Consider the following 17,658-nt stretch of genomic DNA (forward strand, 5'->3'; position numbering starts at 1 on the left):
AATTTAGAGTCCATCAGAGTTGATGGGGGACGGGAGTGCATCAATGGACTCCTTGGAAAAACTGCTATTCCCTGAAAAATACTTAAGTAACAAACACACACACTTTAGTACATAATTTCAGGGAGTTACTGTGAGAAGTAAATAGTATGAAGTACATTTACTAGGTATTTAAAATCACCCTTTACTTCCTCACATTGGTTCTCTAGCTTCTAAGTTTTGATAAAAGTCACAGAAAAATGTTTTTCAAGTCTCTTTGGGGAAAAAAGATTTTAAAGTGTACAACTATCAAATTGCATGGATAATATTCCACTTTTCATAAGAAGCCATCTCTTTCATCAGTTAGTAGGATTTGTTTTTTAGAGGAGGAGGTAGCAATCTGTCATCAAAGTGTTGACAAGTGAAATCTGACAAGGTTGAGGTGGTATAGCTGCAGGCAACTTCAGGATTTTTTCACTGTCTTTCGTATTTGAAGAGAAAGGATCTCTTTTTTCATTCCTGTTCACTTTGCAATAATCTTTGGTTTATATGCTTTTTAAAATAGTAACTCTAAACTGACAAATTATTTCGACAGTTAGCATTGGTTTAGATAAGAACATTTCAGTGTTCTTTTGTCTTTAACTCATCTCTTTAGGAATTCTTGAAATTCAGTTTATTTTCTCTTCAAAGTTGCATTTCTTTTCTATCTATTCAACTGTAGCATAAAACTATATTTATGGAATTACAATCTAGAATTACTTATCATGATCACATTGCCAGCATTTCTATATTCCCTGTCTCTCTATTGTATGGTTGAGATACACCCTAAAAATAATTAAGTCCATATTTTTAAAGATCAGAAGGGTGGGTACATGTGTTGGAGATGGTGGTGAGCAAAGATTATTTTATGGTTGCTGTTATTACTTGCTTAGGCAAGCATACTTTTTTCCCCCTAAAATGCCTGATATAAGCCATTGTGATTATTTGCAGGATCATGGAAAAAATGCACTTCAACTAGACACAAGTCTCTTTGGAATAATGGAAAATTGTGTGCAGTAAAATATTTGAAAAGAGCATCAGCAAACAAGATGTTTGTATTAACAGGAACCTAGGAAATGGCTATGCAAAGGTCAATACTGATCTTTAAATATTAGTGAAATTTAATTTGTTGCATGTAAAGAGTAGTAGAAGAGGAGGAAGCAGGCTGCAATGAAGAAGCCATTGGTGAACTGTCCAAATGTCAAAACTGCTTACAATAAAGAAAATGTTAAATTGATGTGATCTATTTACCTAAGTGAATTAAACAGTTTGAACAGTGCTCTAGAAAAATATTTTCCAAATTTAAGTATAACAGGAGATTTATAAAGATTTTTGCCATGATTTATTTTGGGAAAATGAAGAGACTTCTATTATTCTTTCTAGGTGTAGAATTTCTTCTATCCTCTTTAAGAGAGTATAGTGCACAACTTCTCTTAAAACAGGAACCTATTGCTTTTGGCTTCATTTAGAAATGGCATCACCTGACCATTAATTAGCAGCTATGAAGAACTATCCTGGCCTTGGCACTCTGCACAGCAACATCTAAATTGAGTTCAAAGAGTTTTCTGTGATGTCGTGCCTGATTTTTAAAAAATGTGAATTCTGTGTTGTCTTATTATCATGTATAAAGATAAATTAAAAAAAAAACATGTCTAATGTATGTAACAAAGGATTAATATTAATGCACAAAGAATGAGATGGAGAACTCAGTAGAAAGATGGGCAAAGTTGGGAAATGGTAGTTTATAGAAGAAACAATTGTTAAAAAATACATGACATGCTGTTTGATCTCTTTAATGAATGGAAAAATGAAACTTAAAAAATGCAAGTTCTTTCACCATTTCATTTTCCACCTTCTGGATTGGCAAAAGTTAAAAACTTTGTTAATGTCTCATAGCATATTGAGGAAGGACATAGGGAAAAGGGCAGTCATGTTACTGGTGGACATGTAAATTGGTACTGTCATTTTGGAGGCCAGTTTGTCAGTAACTATTAAAATGTAAGGTGTGCATATTTACTTTAATAGTATTTTTATTTGTAAGATGAAAATAGTCCTGAAATGAGCAGTCATGTTCATTAGGTAAATTATCTGGCACCTTTTAAAAAAACAATGAGATAAAATCTTTATATGCTAACAGAGGATATCCAAGCTGTTGTGTTCAGGGAAAAAAAGCAAATTGTATGTTGAGTAAAATACTGTCTTTACTAAAATACAAAACAAGTCAGTATGTATATGGACATGTTGTTAAGTACTTCAGAGTCTGGAAGGCCACCTACCATGTTGTGTAATGGCTCCCTTCAGAGTGGGGAGGGCCTCTGGGAATGGAATTCATTTAACATCAAATACTTTCGTATTTCCATTTTTTAAAACAATAAACATGCATTATTATCATAATTTTAAAACTCAAGAAGACACAAAAGACCACACAGAGTGTCTAATGGATTTAAAAGTTTCAATCTTCATTTTTTGTACAAAGATAGGTTTTTGAATGCTTTTAGGTTCTATAACTTATAAAAACAAGGACATGATAGACAGTGTTTTCAGCATCTGCTTTGTGCTTCTGCATGTCGCTTCTGCTATTTAATTGCTTAGTGTTATTTATTAAGTTAAAATTTTGTAACTTGAAGTATTTATTACCTTTTAGCATTGATTGACTACTCTCAATAGATGCTAATTTTCAGCTAAATATGTCCTGATTATTTAGGTTGAAAAAGTGTTCTAGATTTCTGGAGTGATCTATATCTTTATATACTATGAGATAATATGATATAATGTAAAAAAAAAAAACTAGATACATTTAAAATAATAATTTAGTAACATTTGGAGATAAATGTTACTAAGGGAGCTAGGACATTTATTAACTACTGTTTGAGTAAAATTTTAGGATGAAATTTTCAGTGTTACAAGCAATTAGTTATGTAATACTGACTAATAATGTTCAGTGCTTTTCATCTTCAAAGCATTGTACAGAATTATTTAATCTTTACATTGTTCTTAGAAATGTAGGTCAGTATCATTATCTCTGTTTTTGTAGGTGGAGAAATTGAGGCAGAGAGGTTGAATGATTTGGGATAAGTTTGTTACAGCTGTATTAGAATTGAGGCATTTTGGGCTCAGAGCCCAGCATTTAGAGCAATAGAACCACACCTTCTTTAGAAGACTTAATCTTTGTGTCCTTGATAAAACTACTTCTCATTAAACCATAATGAGGTCATCTCTATATTAAAATTCAGAAGCAACAGGTTGGATCACTATACAACCACTTAAACACACACACACCGTTTTCTCCTCTGTGCCCTTCTGGCTCTATATCGCCTCAATCTGTGTTTCCCATTGTTTCTGTGTTGGAGAATTACCAAAATACCTATCCTCGACTTTATTTTTCTTCTGGGCTCCCATTCAGTGGCTTAGGCCTATAGCCAGCTCAGTGGCTAGGAAAATGGAGGTTGTTGGTTGAATTAGTTGAGTCAGTCGTTGTGAACAGAATGTGCTGGTACTCTTTTACCAGCACATGATGATGGAGGTGTGTCTGCTCAGTAGAGTCATGTTCAAGGCAAGGGTCACGTCTGTGCAGTAAGCAGATCCCCGCATCACGGTGGTCATCTGGATTCCTCCTTTTTCCTCACTTCCACAATTCATCAGTTCCCATACACCTTTGATACTTTCTTCAAATGATCACTTGAATCTGATGCCTTATTTACATTCCAACTGCCAGCATCCCAACAAGCCCTTGTTGCTAAATATTGGTGTTGTCTGTTTATTTTTATATAGATCAGTTATATAAAAAAATCCCTCCAGTATTCCCATTCACAAAGTTAATCTTACAACAATTCTGATCTGTTGATTCTCCTTTCTAAATTACCTTACCAGATCAGAAACTATTCATTATTCTTCAGTAGAAACTTACCAAAATATAAAGTCCTAATTCCTAAGTTTGGCATTTAAAAACCTACTTAGTATGGAACTGATTTATCTCTTCTATTTGTGCATCAAACCAATTGCTGAGACTACTCCTTAAATATGCCTTGCATCTTTTGTCTAATTTATGTTTTTGTATATTGTTTCATCTTTTTTCTCTCTCTTTATCAAAGTCTAATGATCTTCAAATGTCTTCCTACTTTATAAGAACGTTTCTTTGTTATCCACCTAGAACATCTACTGAATGCCTATAGCCCTTTGTTTATGTCGTTAAGTTTGCATTAATCTCAAACTTCATATTACTGTTTCTGTGATTATTTTATCTGCTATGCTAGATTTTAGCTATTTGATAGTAGAGACCCTGCTTTAAATCCTTGTATCTGTGACTCATAGTAAAATGTCAGACACCTAAGGTGCTCAAAACTTTTGTGATATTTAATTAATAACTAGATATCATAGGACTCTCTGAGGTACAGATGACCCAGTGTTCCCAATACACCAGTCTTTTGTTAGAATAAATTCAATCTAAGTTTGAAGTCTCTTTGAGACTCCTCTGCTCTTTTACATAAAATTTATTATTGTGTAATTGTTTTGGTTCAGTGTTGAATATTTCAAAAATTTTATTTCTGATAATATGACATTAAATATGTGTGTATGGTTAACAGATAATTAATATAATTCTGTGTAGATGGTAATACACAAGGGATTATGGGGGAATACACTATATTTTAGATAATTTTGAAATTACCTAATGATGATTAGAATACCTAACTCAACTAGTGGTTTATTTTAAACTTGTGCTATTTCAGTTCAGTTCAGTTCAGTCACTCAGTCGTGTCCAACTCTTTGCGACCCCATGAATCACAACATGCCAGGCCTCCCTGTGCATCACCAACTTCCAGAGTTTACCCAAACTCATGTCCATCGAGTTGATGACGCCATCCAGCCATCTTATCCTCTGTCGTCCCCTTCTCCTCCTGCCCCCAATCCCTCCCAGGATCAGGGTCTTTTCCACTGAGTCAACTCTTCACATGAGGTAGCTAAAGATTTGGAATTTCACCTTCAGCATCAGTCCTTTAAATGAACACCCAGGACTGATCTCCTTTAGAATGGACTGGTTGGATCTCCTTGCAGTCCAAGGGGCTCTCAAGAGTCTTCTCCAACACCACAGTTCAAAAGCATCAATTCTTCGGTGCTCAGCTTTCTTCACGGTCCAACTCTCACATCCATACATGACCACTGGAAAAATCATAGCCTTGACCAGACGGACCTTTGTTGGCAAAGTAATGTCTCTGCTTTTTAATATGCTATCTAGGTTGGTCATAACTTTCCTTCCAAGGAGTAAGTGTCTTTTAATTTCATGGCTGCAATCAGCATCTGCAGTGATTTTGGAGCCCCAAAAAATAAATTCTGACACTGTTTCCCCATCTATTTGCCATGAAGTGATGGGACCAGATGCCATGATCTTTGTTTTCTGAATGTTGAGCTTTAAGCCAACTTTTTCACTCTCCACTTTCACTTTCATCAAGAGGCTTTTTAGTTATTTAGTTGTCTTTAATTTTGTACATTTTAAATTGGTGACTAGATAATCCTCAGAAAGTCTATTGATAGTAAATAACATGTTCTAACTTTATGCCCAAGAAAGATTTCCTTAGGCACTTTAAGGTATTTTGCTAACATACATTTCATTTTAAATGTCTTGTTAGCCCATGGTATCATCTGTCTTTGTTAAATTGCAGCAGTGTCTTCTCTTAGTTTATTTTTCGCTTCCATCGTGTTTTACATTAGGGTTTTATTTACCCTCAGGCTTCCTTTCCTTTCCAAAGTAGTCAAAATCTCTGACCTAAGAAACCAGGGAAGACAGATCTGCAGATTCACTTAGTGGGAGTCCATAGAGTCGCAAAGAGTTGGACACTACTGAGGTAACTTAGCACGCGCTCACAATCTTAAGACAAGTAAGTATTTATTATACTGTGATCTGTTTTGGAAAGAAGGCTTTAAAATTCTTGAAGATGTAACTAGAAAGTGAGCAAGGTTCTCTAAGATCCTCTCATTTTTTTATCCTCAAAATTTGGCTATCATAGATTCTCTCCCTTACAAGAGAACAATTGAGAATTAGATCAAGTTCACTTGAAATCATGCTTCTTATTTTGTCATGAAGACTGGACATTTGAATTCAGAATGGCCTTCTGAGACATCTGAGACTGTCATCAACTGCCTTATAGAATTAAACAAAATAAAAAGATATTTAAAAATAAATGAAAATTAAATTATTAGACAATTTTTCTTGTTTAGCTTTTTCCTTCTGCTATTCTTTTCACTTGGATAATTCTTTTTCCCAGTCAATATTAAGAAAATTTGCTGTATTTTTAGTCATTCATTGTTTTATTCATTTTCCCCTATATAACTACTTTAGGTTTCGATCTAAGTCCTGTGTATTGGGTTTTATCCCTAGGGAAATGCACAGGGGCAATGAATAGGGCAATATTTCTCCACTTTGTTAGGCAGTTTCTGTTTCACTGCCTTTTAAAACCTTGGCCACATCCCCTCTCAGAATGCAGAAACCAGAATTCTTCTGAAATTCTTTTCTTTCCTCCTTCAAAAACAACTGTTTATGCACTAATACACTATTTGAGTGATACGAGCTCAGTCTTGACTGCTTCCTTCAGGCAGATTTTTCAAACATGGAAATTACAGCATTCTTTTTAACTGGTGGCATTCTTGAGTAAGATGCTAGACCTTTAAAAGTCTGAGTTTTTGAAAAAACCTGCACAGTTTAAAGATGGCAAGACATGTTGAGGACTAGAAAGGATGTTGATTGGGTCCCCTCCCACCATGTCTATGTAGTAATTATGGATTTTTACAAATATTAAAAAATTTACCGTATTAATTCTTTTTAATTTTATGTGGTCTTATTAGCAGATATTTGAAGTTCAGAGGAAAATAAGGATGAATAAGCCGTATTTGACTATCTTTTACCTGCCCGCTAATGTATGACCCTGCAGAGCCTCCTCCCTAATTACACATATTTTGGGGAATCTGCAAGAGTTAGTTGTCACATGTATTCATAAATAAGTCCAGTCATTTACCAGTGGACACTAACCATTTTAGCCATTTTCTTCTCACCTCACCTGCCACACTTGCTCCATCAACACATCATTGCTGCCATCTTGTCTACTTTTGCTGGGTGTGGATCCTGCTTTGTCTGGATTTCACCACTCTGAGTACAGTAATGCAAAGGGCTACCAGTCCTACTTATGTTCTACTGGGCACCAACCCCTGTGGCCACTTCACGACCCTTAAACCAAATATTCCAGGGGCCATAAAGCGGTTCTAAGTAGAATGTCTCTCTCTCCTTTGTCCTGTTATTTTTTTGTGGAAAACTGGAGCAATATTGTTTATACATCAGAGCATTTTTACAAACAATTTGTAAATTTTTTCAGTCTTCCTACCCCCAGTGAAACTACAAATGAATCCTGTTTTCAAGTCCAGATCATAGACTTTACACTGTGCTAGTCTCAGAATTTCCCCTTATGTCCAAATGCAAAGAGTCAAAGCTTTGTACTTGACATTTTGTGCTGTCTACAGACATCGTTTTGCTTATTCTCCTCCATAATTTCCAAGTTCAGTTCAGTTCAGTTCAGTTCAGTTCAGTCGCTCAGTCGTGTCCGACTCTCCGCGACCCCATGAATCACAGCACGCCAGGCCTCCCTGTCCATCACCAACTCCCGGAGTTCACTCAAACTCATGTCCACAGAATCGGTGATGCCATCCAGCCATCTCATTCTCCGACATCCCCTTCTCCTCCCGCCCCCAACCTTTCCCAGCATCAGAGTCTTTTCCAGTGAGTCAACTCATCTCATGAGGTGGCCAAAGTATTGGAGTTTCAGCTTTAGCATCAGTCCCTCCAATGAACATCCAGGATTGATCTCCTTTAGAATGGACTGATTGGATCTCCTTGCAGTATAAGGGACTCTCAAGAGTCTTCTCCAACACCACAGTTCAAAAGCATCGATTCTTCGGCGATCAGCTTTCTTCACAGTCCAACTCTCACATCCATACATGACCACGGGAAAAACCATTGCCTTGACTAGACGGACCTTGGTTGGCAAAGTAATGTCTCTGCTTTTTAATATACTATCAAGGTTGGTCATAACTTTCTTTCCAAGGAGCAAGCGTCTTTTAATTTCATGGCTGCAATCAGCATCTGCAGTGATTTTGGAGCCCAAAAAAACAAAGTCTGACACTGTTTCCACTGTTTTTCCATCTATTTCCCATGAAGTGATGGGACCAGATGCCATGATCTTTGTTTTCTGAATGTTGAGCTTCAAGCCAACCTTTTCACTCTCCTCTTTCACTTTCATCAAGAGGCTTTTGAGTTCCTCTTCACTTTCTGCCATAAGGGTAGTGTCATCTGCATATATCTGAGGTTATTGATATTTCTCCCAGCAATCTTGATTCCAGCTTGTGCTTCTTCCAGCCCAGCGTTCCTCATGATGTACTCTGCATATTCAGTAAAGATACGCAGTGGACCACCCACTCCAGTACTCTTGCCTGGAAAAGTCCCGCGGACTGAGGAGCCTGGTAGGCTGCATTCCATGGGGTCGCAAAGAGTCAGACATGTGAGCGACTTCACTTTCACTTTTCACTTTCGTGCACTGGAGAAGGAAATAGCAGCCCACTCCAGTGTTCTTGCCTGGAGAATCCCAGGGACGGTGGAGCCTGGTGGGCTGCTGTCTATGGGGTCGCACAGAGTTGGACACCACTGAAGCAACTTAGCAGCAGCAGTAGCACGCAGTGGACCTATGGGTTTTCAAGTTAAAAGCTTCTTTACCTCTTATAAATAATAGCCAGTATGGATTAAAAAGAAGCTGTGATGGACTCTTCATTTCTGTCATCAGGGGAATGTTTCTTATTTATTTATCGCTCTTCTTGGGCTTTGTTGCTGCTCAGGCTTCTCCAGTTGCAGCTAGCAGGGGCTAGGCTTTGTTGGGGTGCGTAGTCTCCTCTTTATGGTGGCTTCTCTTTTGCAGATCACAACTGGGTGCAAGGGCCTCAGGAGTTGTGATGCGGCTGGGTCCAGCCACTCTGTGGCAAGTGGGATCCTCTCAGACTGGGGACTGAATCCATGTCCTCTCCTTTGGCATGCAGACTCTTAACCACTGGACCACAAGGGAAGTCTCAGGGGAATGTTTTGACACGATCTTTATTATTGATTGACTTCAAATGAAAAGTAGACTTACAAGTGTAGTCTTCTTTTGATATGTAAGTAAAAGTGTGGCCTTCTGTTTTTGGCTAAAATTTTATGTTTAATTTGCATGATGAAACCTTATTATGTAGCTACTAACAGCTAAACTTCAGCCTTTGTTAGAATTCATAAATTCTCATTATTGGTATCTAAACAAACACTAAATTGAAGAGTGTTTTTATTTTCTAGTATAGTCTACAAGTTATGACTTTAGTGCTCAGTGTCAAAGCAAGTACTTGCCTGTTTCATCACATATTTTCTTCCCTGTTCATAGTGAAATATTAATCCATTTGCATGGCCTAATTCAATACTTCCTCTGGTGTAGAAGCTTCTCCACATATAGGTACTTTTCCATTATAAAATCCCTCTTGTACTAAGTTGTACATTCATTTCTCCCTGTGTAAGGTAGTTCAGTTCAGTTGCTCAGTTGTATCCAACCCTTTGCAACCCCATGGACTGCAGCATGCCAGGCTTCCCTGTCCATCACCAACTCCTGGAGCTTGCTCAAAGTCAAGTTGGTGATGCCATCCAACCATCTCATCCTCTGTCATCCCCTTCTCCTCCTGCTGTCAATCTTTCCCAGCATCAGGGTCTTTTCTAAGGAGTCAGTTCTCTGCATCAGGTGGCCAAAGTATTGGAGTTTCAGCTTTAGCATCAGTCCTTCCAGTGAACACCCAGGACTGATCCCCTTTAGAATGGACTGGTTGGATCTCCTTGCAGTCCAAGGGACTCTCAAGAGTGTTCTTCAGCACCACAGTTCAAAAGCATCAATTTTTCGGTGATCAGCTTTCTTCAAAGTCCAACTCTCAAATCCATACATGACCACTTGACTATACGGACCTTTGTTGGCCAAGTAATGTCTCTGCTTTTTAATATGCTATCTAGGTTGGTCATAACTTTCCTTCCAAGGAGTAAGCGTCTTGTAATTTCATGCCTGCAGTCAGCATCTGCAGTGATTTTGGAGCCCAAAAAAATAACGTCTGATACTGCTTCCACTGTTTCCCCATCTGTATCCCATGAAGTGATGAGACCAGATGCCATGATCTTTGTTTTCTGAATGTTGAGCTTCAAGACAACTTTTCACTCTCCTCTTTCACTTTCATCAAGAGGCTTTTTAGTTCCTCTTCACTTTCTGCCATAAGGGTGGTGTCATCTGCATATCTAAGGTTATTGATATTTCTCCCAGCAATCTTGATTCCAGCTTGTGCTTCTTCCAGCCCAGCGTTCCTCATGATGTACTCTGCATATAAGTTAAATAAGCAGGGTGACAGTATACAACCTTGACGTCCTCCTTTTCCTATTTGGAACCAGTCTGTTGTTCCAGGTCCAGTTCTAACTGTTGCTTCCTGACCTGCATACAGGTTTCTCAAGAGGCAGGTCAGGTGGTCTGGTATTCCCATCTCTTTCAGAATGTTCCACAGTTTATTGTGATCCACACAGTCAAAGGCTTTGGCATAGTCAATGAAGCAGAAATAGATGTCTTTCTGGAACTCTCTTGCTTTGTCGATGATCCAGCGGATGTTGGCAATTTGATCTCTGGTTCCTCTGCCTTTTCTAAAACCAGCTTGAACATCTGGAAGTTCACAGTTCACGTATTGCTGAAGCCTGGCTTGGAGAATTTTGAGCATGAGTTTACTAGTGTGTGAGATGAGTGCAATTGTGCGGTAGTTTGAGCATTCTTTGGCATTGCCTTTCTATGTCTTAGTTTCCTCATTATAGGGGTAATAGTGATACTACTTCAAAGAGTTACATATTTGAGTTAATATGTGTAAAATTTTAGAAGAATGCTTGTCACAGGTGGGTCCGTAGTATTATATGCTGCTATCATCATCATTTAACTGGTGAAATTCTTTGCTTCTCTGAGGTCCTGTGAACATTTTATTATTTCTCAGTAGGTTTCTCAGTGCCCTGCTGTTCCAAGCAGGCTTGAACCCTTCTGTTATACTGTGAAATTGATTACTCTGCCATTTCAATAATTAGTAACTGTGTCTCATTAGTTGAACATGCATCTGAATCTTGATGATTGTAAGTGCATTGAGGTCAAAAGTAAAGGTGAAGTAAGGACTAACAAAGTCTGTACTATGTCTAAAATTATTTTGGATTATCATTCATAAATAGTATGGGGAAATAGTTTTAGTCGACCAACCTAGATAGTATATTAAAAAGCAGAGACATTACTTTGCCAACAAAGGTCTGTCTAGTCAAGGCTATGGTTTTTCCAGTGGTCATGTATGGATGTGAGAGTTGGACTGTGAAGAAAGCTGATCGCCAAAGAATTGATGCTTTTGAACTGTGGTGTTGGAGAAGACTCTTGAGAGTCCCTTGGACTGCTAGGAGATCCAACCAGTCCATTCTAAAGGAGATCAGTCCTGGGTGTTCTTTGGAGGGACTGATGCTAAAGCTGAAACTCCAGTACTTTGGCCACCTGATGCAAAGAGTTGACTCACTGGAAAAGACTCTGATGTTGGGAAAGATTGGGGGCGGGAGGAGAAGGGGACGACAGAGAGTGAGATGGCTGGATGGCATCCCCGACTCGATGGACATGAGTTTGAGTGAACTCTGGGAGTTGGTGATGGACAGGGAGGCCTGGCGTGCTGTGATTCATGGGGTCGCAAAGAATCGGACACAACTGAGCGACTGAACTAACTAACTAATGTTAAAGAAGCTGAGAGCTTTTTTCTCCATATAATAAATGTCATAAAATATTTTTCAAGCTATTATTTTCATATAGTAGATGTTATAAAATATTCAGAAGTTTGTTGGAAATAACAGTTCTTTTTATGATATGTATGAAGAAAATGTCAATAGTTTATGTATTTCTAACATACAGGAAAATTTACATGTAGTATAATACTTACATGTATTTCCAAGCAAACATTTGAAAGTTACTTAAATTCCTTTCAAATATTTGTAAAATGTTGCTTTTCTTTTTTTTTTTTAGATTGGCCTTCCTCCATTTAGTCCAAATTAATGAAGTTCTTATTAATTTTTTTAAAAGTATAAATAATATCCATCACTAGGCCCTGCTGTTAGAACTGGGAGGAAATATAAAATGTAAAATTTTGCTTTTTAAAAAAATGAATGTAGTGTAGAATATCTGGATCTATCATGACATGCAGATGAACAAATTGATTTGAATGCTAATGTGGTTTCACACAGTTTACTTCTAAGTAAATATGTTTCCTATAATAGTAACTATATAACATTCATCTTGGGAATTCCATTTTAATTAGCCTGTTTGCATGTGAAAGATTCAAATATTTGCTTTTTATATTAAAAATGCACCACAAAATGTTTTTGTACTTATTAACTACCTAGCAGATATTTCTTTTCCTTAAAAGTCTTTAAATACTAAATAATTCTAAATATACTGTTTTAAAAATCATATATTATTGGAAATATATATATAAGAATATATATATATTCTTCTTACTATGTTTCTCAATGCAATGACGTACTAAATCTAGGAAAAGTGACTTTTTTCATTTATTTCTGGGTGGTTAACTAAGGATATATTAAATTGTGTTTATTCTAAAGAACCGTATATCAAATATCAGTAGTGACAAATGATTTTTTTTATTATTTCTAAGGGATCTTGATTTTATTGGCAGTAGAAGATAATTAATTGACACCTCTTCTTAATTATTTTTTAAACAGGATAGAGATTCCTTCTGCCATCAGATGTCATTCTGCTTGACTGAACTGCACCTGTGGTCTTTGAAGAATACCTTACACATTGGCGGTAAATAAACTGGATTAATTTCAATGTTTTTCAACAGTATAAATACCTAATAGCAAAGGTTAGAGCCTAGATTCTCCAGTGAAACTGCATCATTTTCTTTATAGTTAATGAAAAATCGGCTGGTGGAAAGGAATTTCTTTTAGTTAACTCTGATTAACTTATTTTTTTCAACTTGAGTTACATTTTCTGTTTAAAACATTAATTTTATCCATCTAATATCTATTTCCTCTTAAGATATATCTAAGATTTTCCAGATTTTTTCCTTGAAATTGTTCATAATAGCATGTTTATATTCATAAATATTTACAGGCTTGCAAATGGTAAATGCATTTCTATTTGACATAAAAGGAGTATTTCAAACAGACAGCTCATATGTACAATTGTATCCTTGTTTGCATTTCACATTTTTTGGGGAAGGGAGTAATATAAATCTATTTTAACAATGTTTATAAGTATTTGAGGATGAAGTGTATATCATTAGGAAACATCTTTTAAAAAATCTTTTCCTTTTGAAACTCTAAAGCAACTCTTGTATTTAGGAGGACATATATATTTAAATGCCTTCAGCATCATTTCTAAGAAAATGGTTTACCTTGCAAAGCATTGTTTATTTATAACAAATATACAACTACGGATGATGTCATTATAATTTCATTACATTTAATGTGCTTAAAATATGGAAGGAAAGAATTTACAGTTAAAGTGGACTTAACACACACTTGCTTCCTCCCAGGATTCTTCTAAAATGAGAGTAAATGAATTACTTTAATAAAGGTGTAAACCCACAAGGACTAAGCGACTAGGAAAGGAGACAATTGCTGCTGAGTTGTTTTGGAAGGCATAGAGAAGTTACCAAAGCTCAAAAATCTGAATAGCAGATGTCTACAGAAGATTCCACTGACAGCAAAACTTGGTTTTCAAAAGTCTTGAGAGGTACAGAAATTTGAGGAGTCAGATAATGCAAAAGGGTGAGATTATGGCATGAGGTGATCAGAAAGAGACTTGAAAATCTATGTAAGAGGTAGTGAGACACTGGAAATAACTTGATTTTGGGAAGTTAAAACTAGCTGCAGTGGAGATAGGGGAGAGGTGCTGAACTGAAAACAGGGAAAACTGAAGTGAAAGCCTACATAGGAATCTTCTTAATCCCTTTATAATCAAATTAATCTCAGAATGGCACAGAAGCAAGAAGCTGAGGGAGTCCTCTCTGGAGAGACTGCTTGGCCCCAGAGGGAAGGCCTATTTACATTGATATTTAACGTGGTCTTCCAGTGAAACACCCGGGTCCCTGAGTGGTCAGTGAAACCCACTGTCGGCAAGCCCTGTTTGTGTATATTGAGCTTTTAGTCAGCTTTCTAGTGCCTCACTTTGAAATACAAACAGCAAGAAATGAAATATAGATGTTTCAGGAAACAGTTGAAAATTATATTAGTCTCTAAAAATATGTAGCAGAAAAAAATTTTTAATTCAAATGAGTAAAAGAAATTGGAAAAGAAAAACAAAACAAGGGAAGAAACTTACTTCACTGCTGATGAAAGTATGAATTGGTCCAACCATGTTGCTCAGTCATGTCTGACTCTTTGTGACCCCACGGACTGCAGCTTGCCAGGCTTCCCTGTCCTTCACCATCTCTCAGAGCTTGTTCAAACTCACGTCCATTGAGTCAGTGATGCCATTCAGCCATCTCATCCTCTGTTGTCCCCTTCTCCTCCTACCCTCAATCTTTCCCAGCATCAGGGTCTTTTCTAATGAGTTGGCACTTCACATCCAGTGGCCAAAGTACTGGAGTTTCGTACAGTAGGCATGCCTACTGTCCAGTAATTCAACTCCTAGATATATACCATAGTACATGTACAAAAATGTTTTTAATAGTACTCATCCTTAACTAGAAACCATCCAAATGTCAATCAGCAGGAGAATGGATAAATATATTTATGCAACAAAGAAAGTGAATGAATTGAAACTGTATGCAACAACATAGATGAATGTCAGGAATATGTTATAGGGAAAAAGTTTAAAAAGTAAGCTGCAGCATACATACAGTATGTTTGCACTTAAAGTTCAAAAACAGTGGCTAAATTAAATAATGTATTGTTTCAGGAGACAAATATATATGGAAGAACTATAAAGAACATTAGATTATAAACATATAAATTATATATGGAAGGGAGTGGAAGTGAAATAGTAAAGGGCACACAGCAAGTTTAAAGATAATGTTCTTGGGAGAGGGTTCGAGATGTTAGCATAGGAAGAGCCTGAACTCACCTCTTCCCATAGGCACAACAAATTTAATTAAGTACATATGGAACAAGGATGAATAGAGCCTCCACAACAAAAGGTAAAAGGACAGCACTGAGATGGGTAGGCGAGACAGACAGAATTGCCAAGGGGAAAAACCGCATCCCAGCCACAGCAATCCACAACTGGGAGAGATAAGAAAGGTACAGATCTTCTCTCTCAGTTGTGAGGTGCCATCCCAACACCTAGATCCTACGCAGGAGAGACAAGCCCCTAAAATACCTGACTTTGAAAACCAATGGGAAATATAACCAGGAAAATTATAAAACTGCAGGGAACAGAAAACCCACTCCTGAAGGGTGTGCATGAACACTCAGTTGATCTGAAAATCAACACAAAAACACAAGTTTGAGAAACATGTGGACTGTAGGTAAAGGGGACCCAGTTACTAATTTTTTTTTAGCTCATCTATTAATTTTTATTTTTCTTTTTTCTCTCTTTTTTTTTTTTATTGGAGGCTAATTATTTTACAATATTATATTGGTTGGTTTTGCCATACATTGACATGAATCCACCCCGGGTGTACATGAGTTCCCCTTCCTGAACCCCCCTCCCACCTCTCTCCTCCCTTTATCCTCCCTCTGGGTCATCCGTGCACACCAGCCCTGAGCATCCTGTAACATGCATCGACCCTGAACTGGTGATTTGTTTCACATATGGCAACATACATGTTTCAATGCCATTCTCCCAAATCATCCCACCCTCACCCTCTCCAACAGAGTCCAAAAGACTGTTCTATACATCTGTGTCTCTTTTGCTGTCTCGTATACAGGGTTATCATTTGCATCTTTCTAAATTCCATATATATGTGTTAGTATACTGTATTGGTGTTTTTCTTTCTGGCTTACTTCACTCTGTATAATAGGCTCCAGTTTCATCTACCTCATTAGAACTGATTCAAATGCATTCTTTTTAATGGCTGAGTAATACTCCATTGTGTATATGTACCACAGCTTTCTTATCCATTCGTCTACAGATAGACATCTAGGTTGCTTCCGTGTCCTGGCTATTATAAACAGTGCTGCAGTGAACATTGGAGTACATGTGTCTCTTTCAATTCTGGTTTCCTCGGTGTGTATGCCCAGGAGTGCGATTGCTGGATCATATGGCAGTTCTATTTCCAGTTTTTTGAGGAATCTCCACACTGTTCTCCATAGTGGCTGTACTAGTTTGCATTCCCACCAACAGTGTAAGAGGGTTCCCTTTTCTCCACACCCTCTCCAGCATTTATTGCATGTAGACTTTTGGATAGCAGCCATTCTGACTGGTGTGAAATGGTATCTCATTGTGGTTTTGATTTGGATCTCTCTGATTATGAGGGATGTTGAGCATTTTTTCATGTGTTTGTTAGCCATCTTTATGTCTTCTTTGGAGAAATGTCTGTTTAGTTCTTTGGCCCATTTTTTGATTGGGTCATTTATTTTTCTGGAATTGAGCTGCAGGAGCTGCTTGTATATTTTGAAGATTAATCCTTTATCAGTTGCTTCATTTGCTATTATTTTCTCCCATTCTGAAGGCTGTCTTTTCACCTTGCTTATAGTTTCCTTTGCTGTGCAGAAGCTTTTGATTTTAATTAGGTCCCATTTGTTTATTTTTGCTATTATTTCCAATATTCTGGGTCTTGGAGGATCCTGCTGTGATTTATGTTGGAGAGTGTTTTGCCTACCTTCTCCTCTAGGAGTTTTATAGAATCTGGTCTTACATTTAGCTCTCTAATCCATTTTGAGTTTATTTTGGTGTATGGTGTTAGGAAGTGTTCTACTTTCATTCTTTTACAAGTGGCTGACCAGTTTTCCCAGCACCACTTGTTAAAGACATTGTCTTTTCTCCATTTTATATTCTTGCCTCCTTTGTCAAAGATAATGTGTCCATAGGTGCATGGATTTATCTCTGGGCTTTCTATTTTGTTCCATTGATCAATATTTCTGTCTTTATGCCAGTACCATACTGTCTTGATGACTGTGGCTTTGTAGTAGAGCCTGAAGTCTGGCAGGTTAATTCCCCCAGTTCCATTCTTCTTCCTCAAGATTGCTTTGGCTATTCGAGGTTTTTTGTATTTCCATACAAATTGTGAGATTATTTGTTCTAGTTATGTGAAAAATATCGTTGGTAGCTTGATAGGGATTGCATTGGATGTATAAATTACTTTGGGTAGTATACTCATTTTTACAATATTTATTCTTCCAACCCACGAACACGGTGTATTTCTCCATCTATTAGTGTCCTCTTTGATTACTTTCACTAGTGTTGTATAGTTTTCTATGTACAAGTCTTTTGTTTCCTTAGGTAGATATATTCCTAAGTATTTAATTCTTTTTGTTGCAACAGTGAATGGAATAGTTTCCTTAATTTCTCTTTCTATTTTCTCATTATTAGTGTATAGGATTGATCCTTTGATCATTATGTAGTTTCCTTCTTTGTCTCTTTTCACAGCCTT

At 37.0% G+C, this 17,658-nt stretch overlaps 1 protein-coding gene across 8 annotated transcripts in view; it reads left to right on the top strand.

Annotated features, from left to right (window-relative positions):
* The window catches only part of WDPCP (WD repeat containing planar cell polarity effector), a 385,832-nt gene that overhangs the window by 89,778 nt on the left and 278,396 nt on the right, over window positions 1-17,658 (top strand). For all 8 annotated transcript variants that reach the window (XM_088841307.1, XM_088841310.1, XM_088841313.1 and 5 more), the window contains one exon: window positions 12,839-12,923. In XM_088841307.1, the coding sequence (XP_088697433.1) occupies window positions 12,863-12,923 (61 nt within the window). In that variant the 5' untranslated portion in view covers window positions 12,839-12,862. The remainder of the gene's footprint in view (window positions 1-12,838; window positions 12,924-17,658) is intronic.

Source organism: Moschus berezovskii, chromosome 11 (genome assembly GCF_049115385.1).
Source record: "Moschus berezovskii isolate FMDL1 chromosome 11, NW_MosBer_1.0, whole genome shotgun sequence".
NCBI classification, from domain to species: Eukaryota; Metazoa; Chordata; class Mammalia; order Artiodactyla; family Moschidae; genus Moschus; species Moschus berezovskii.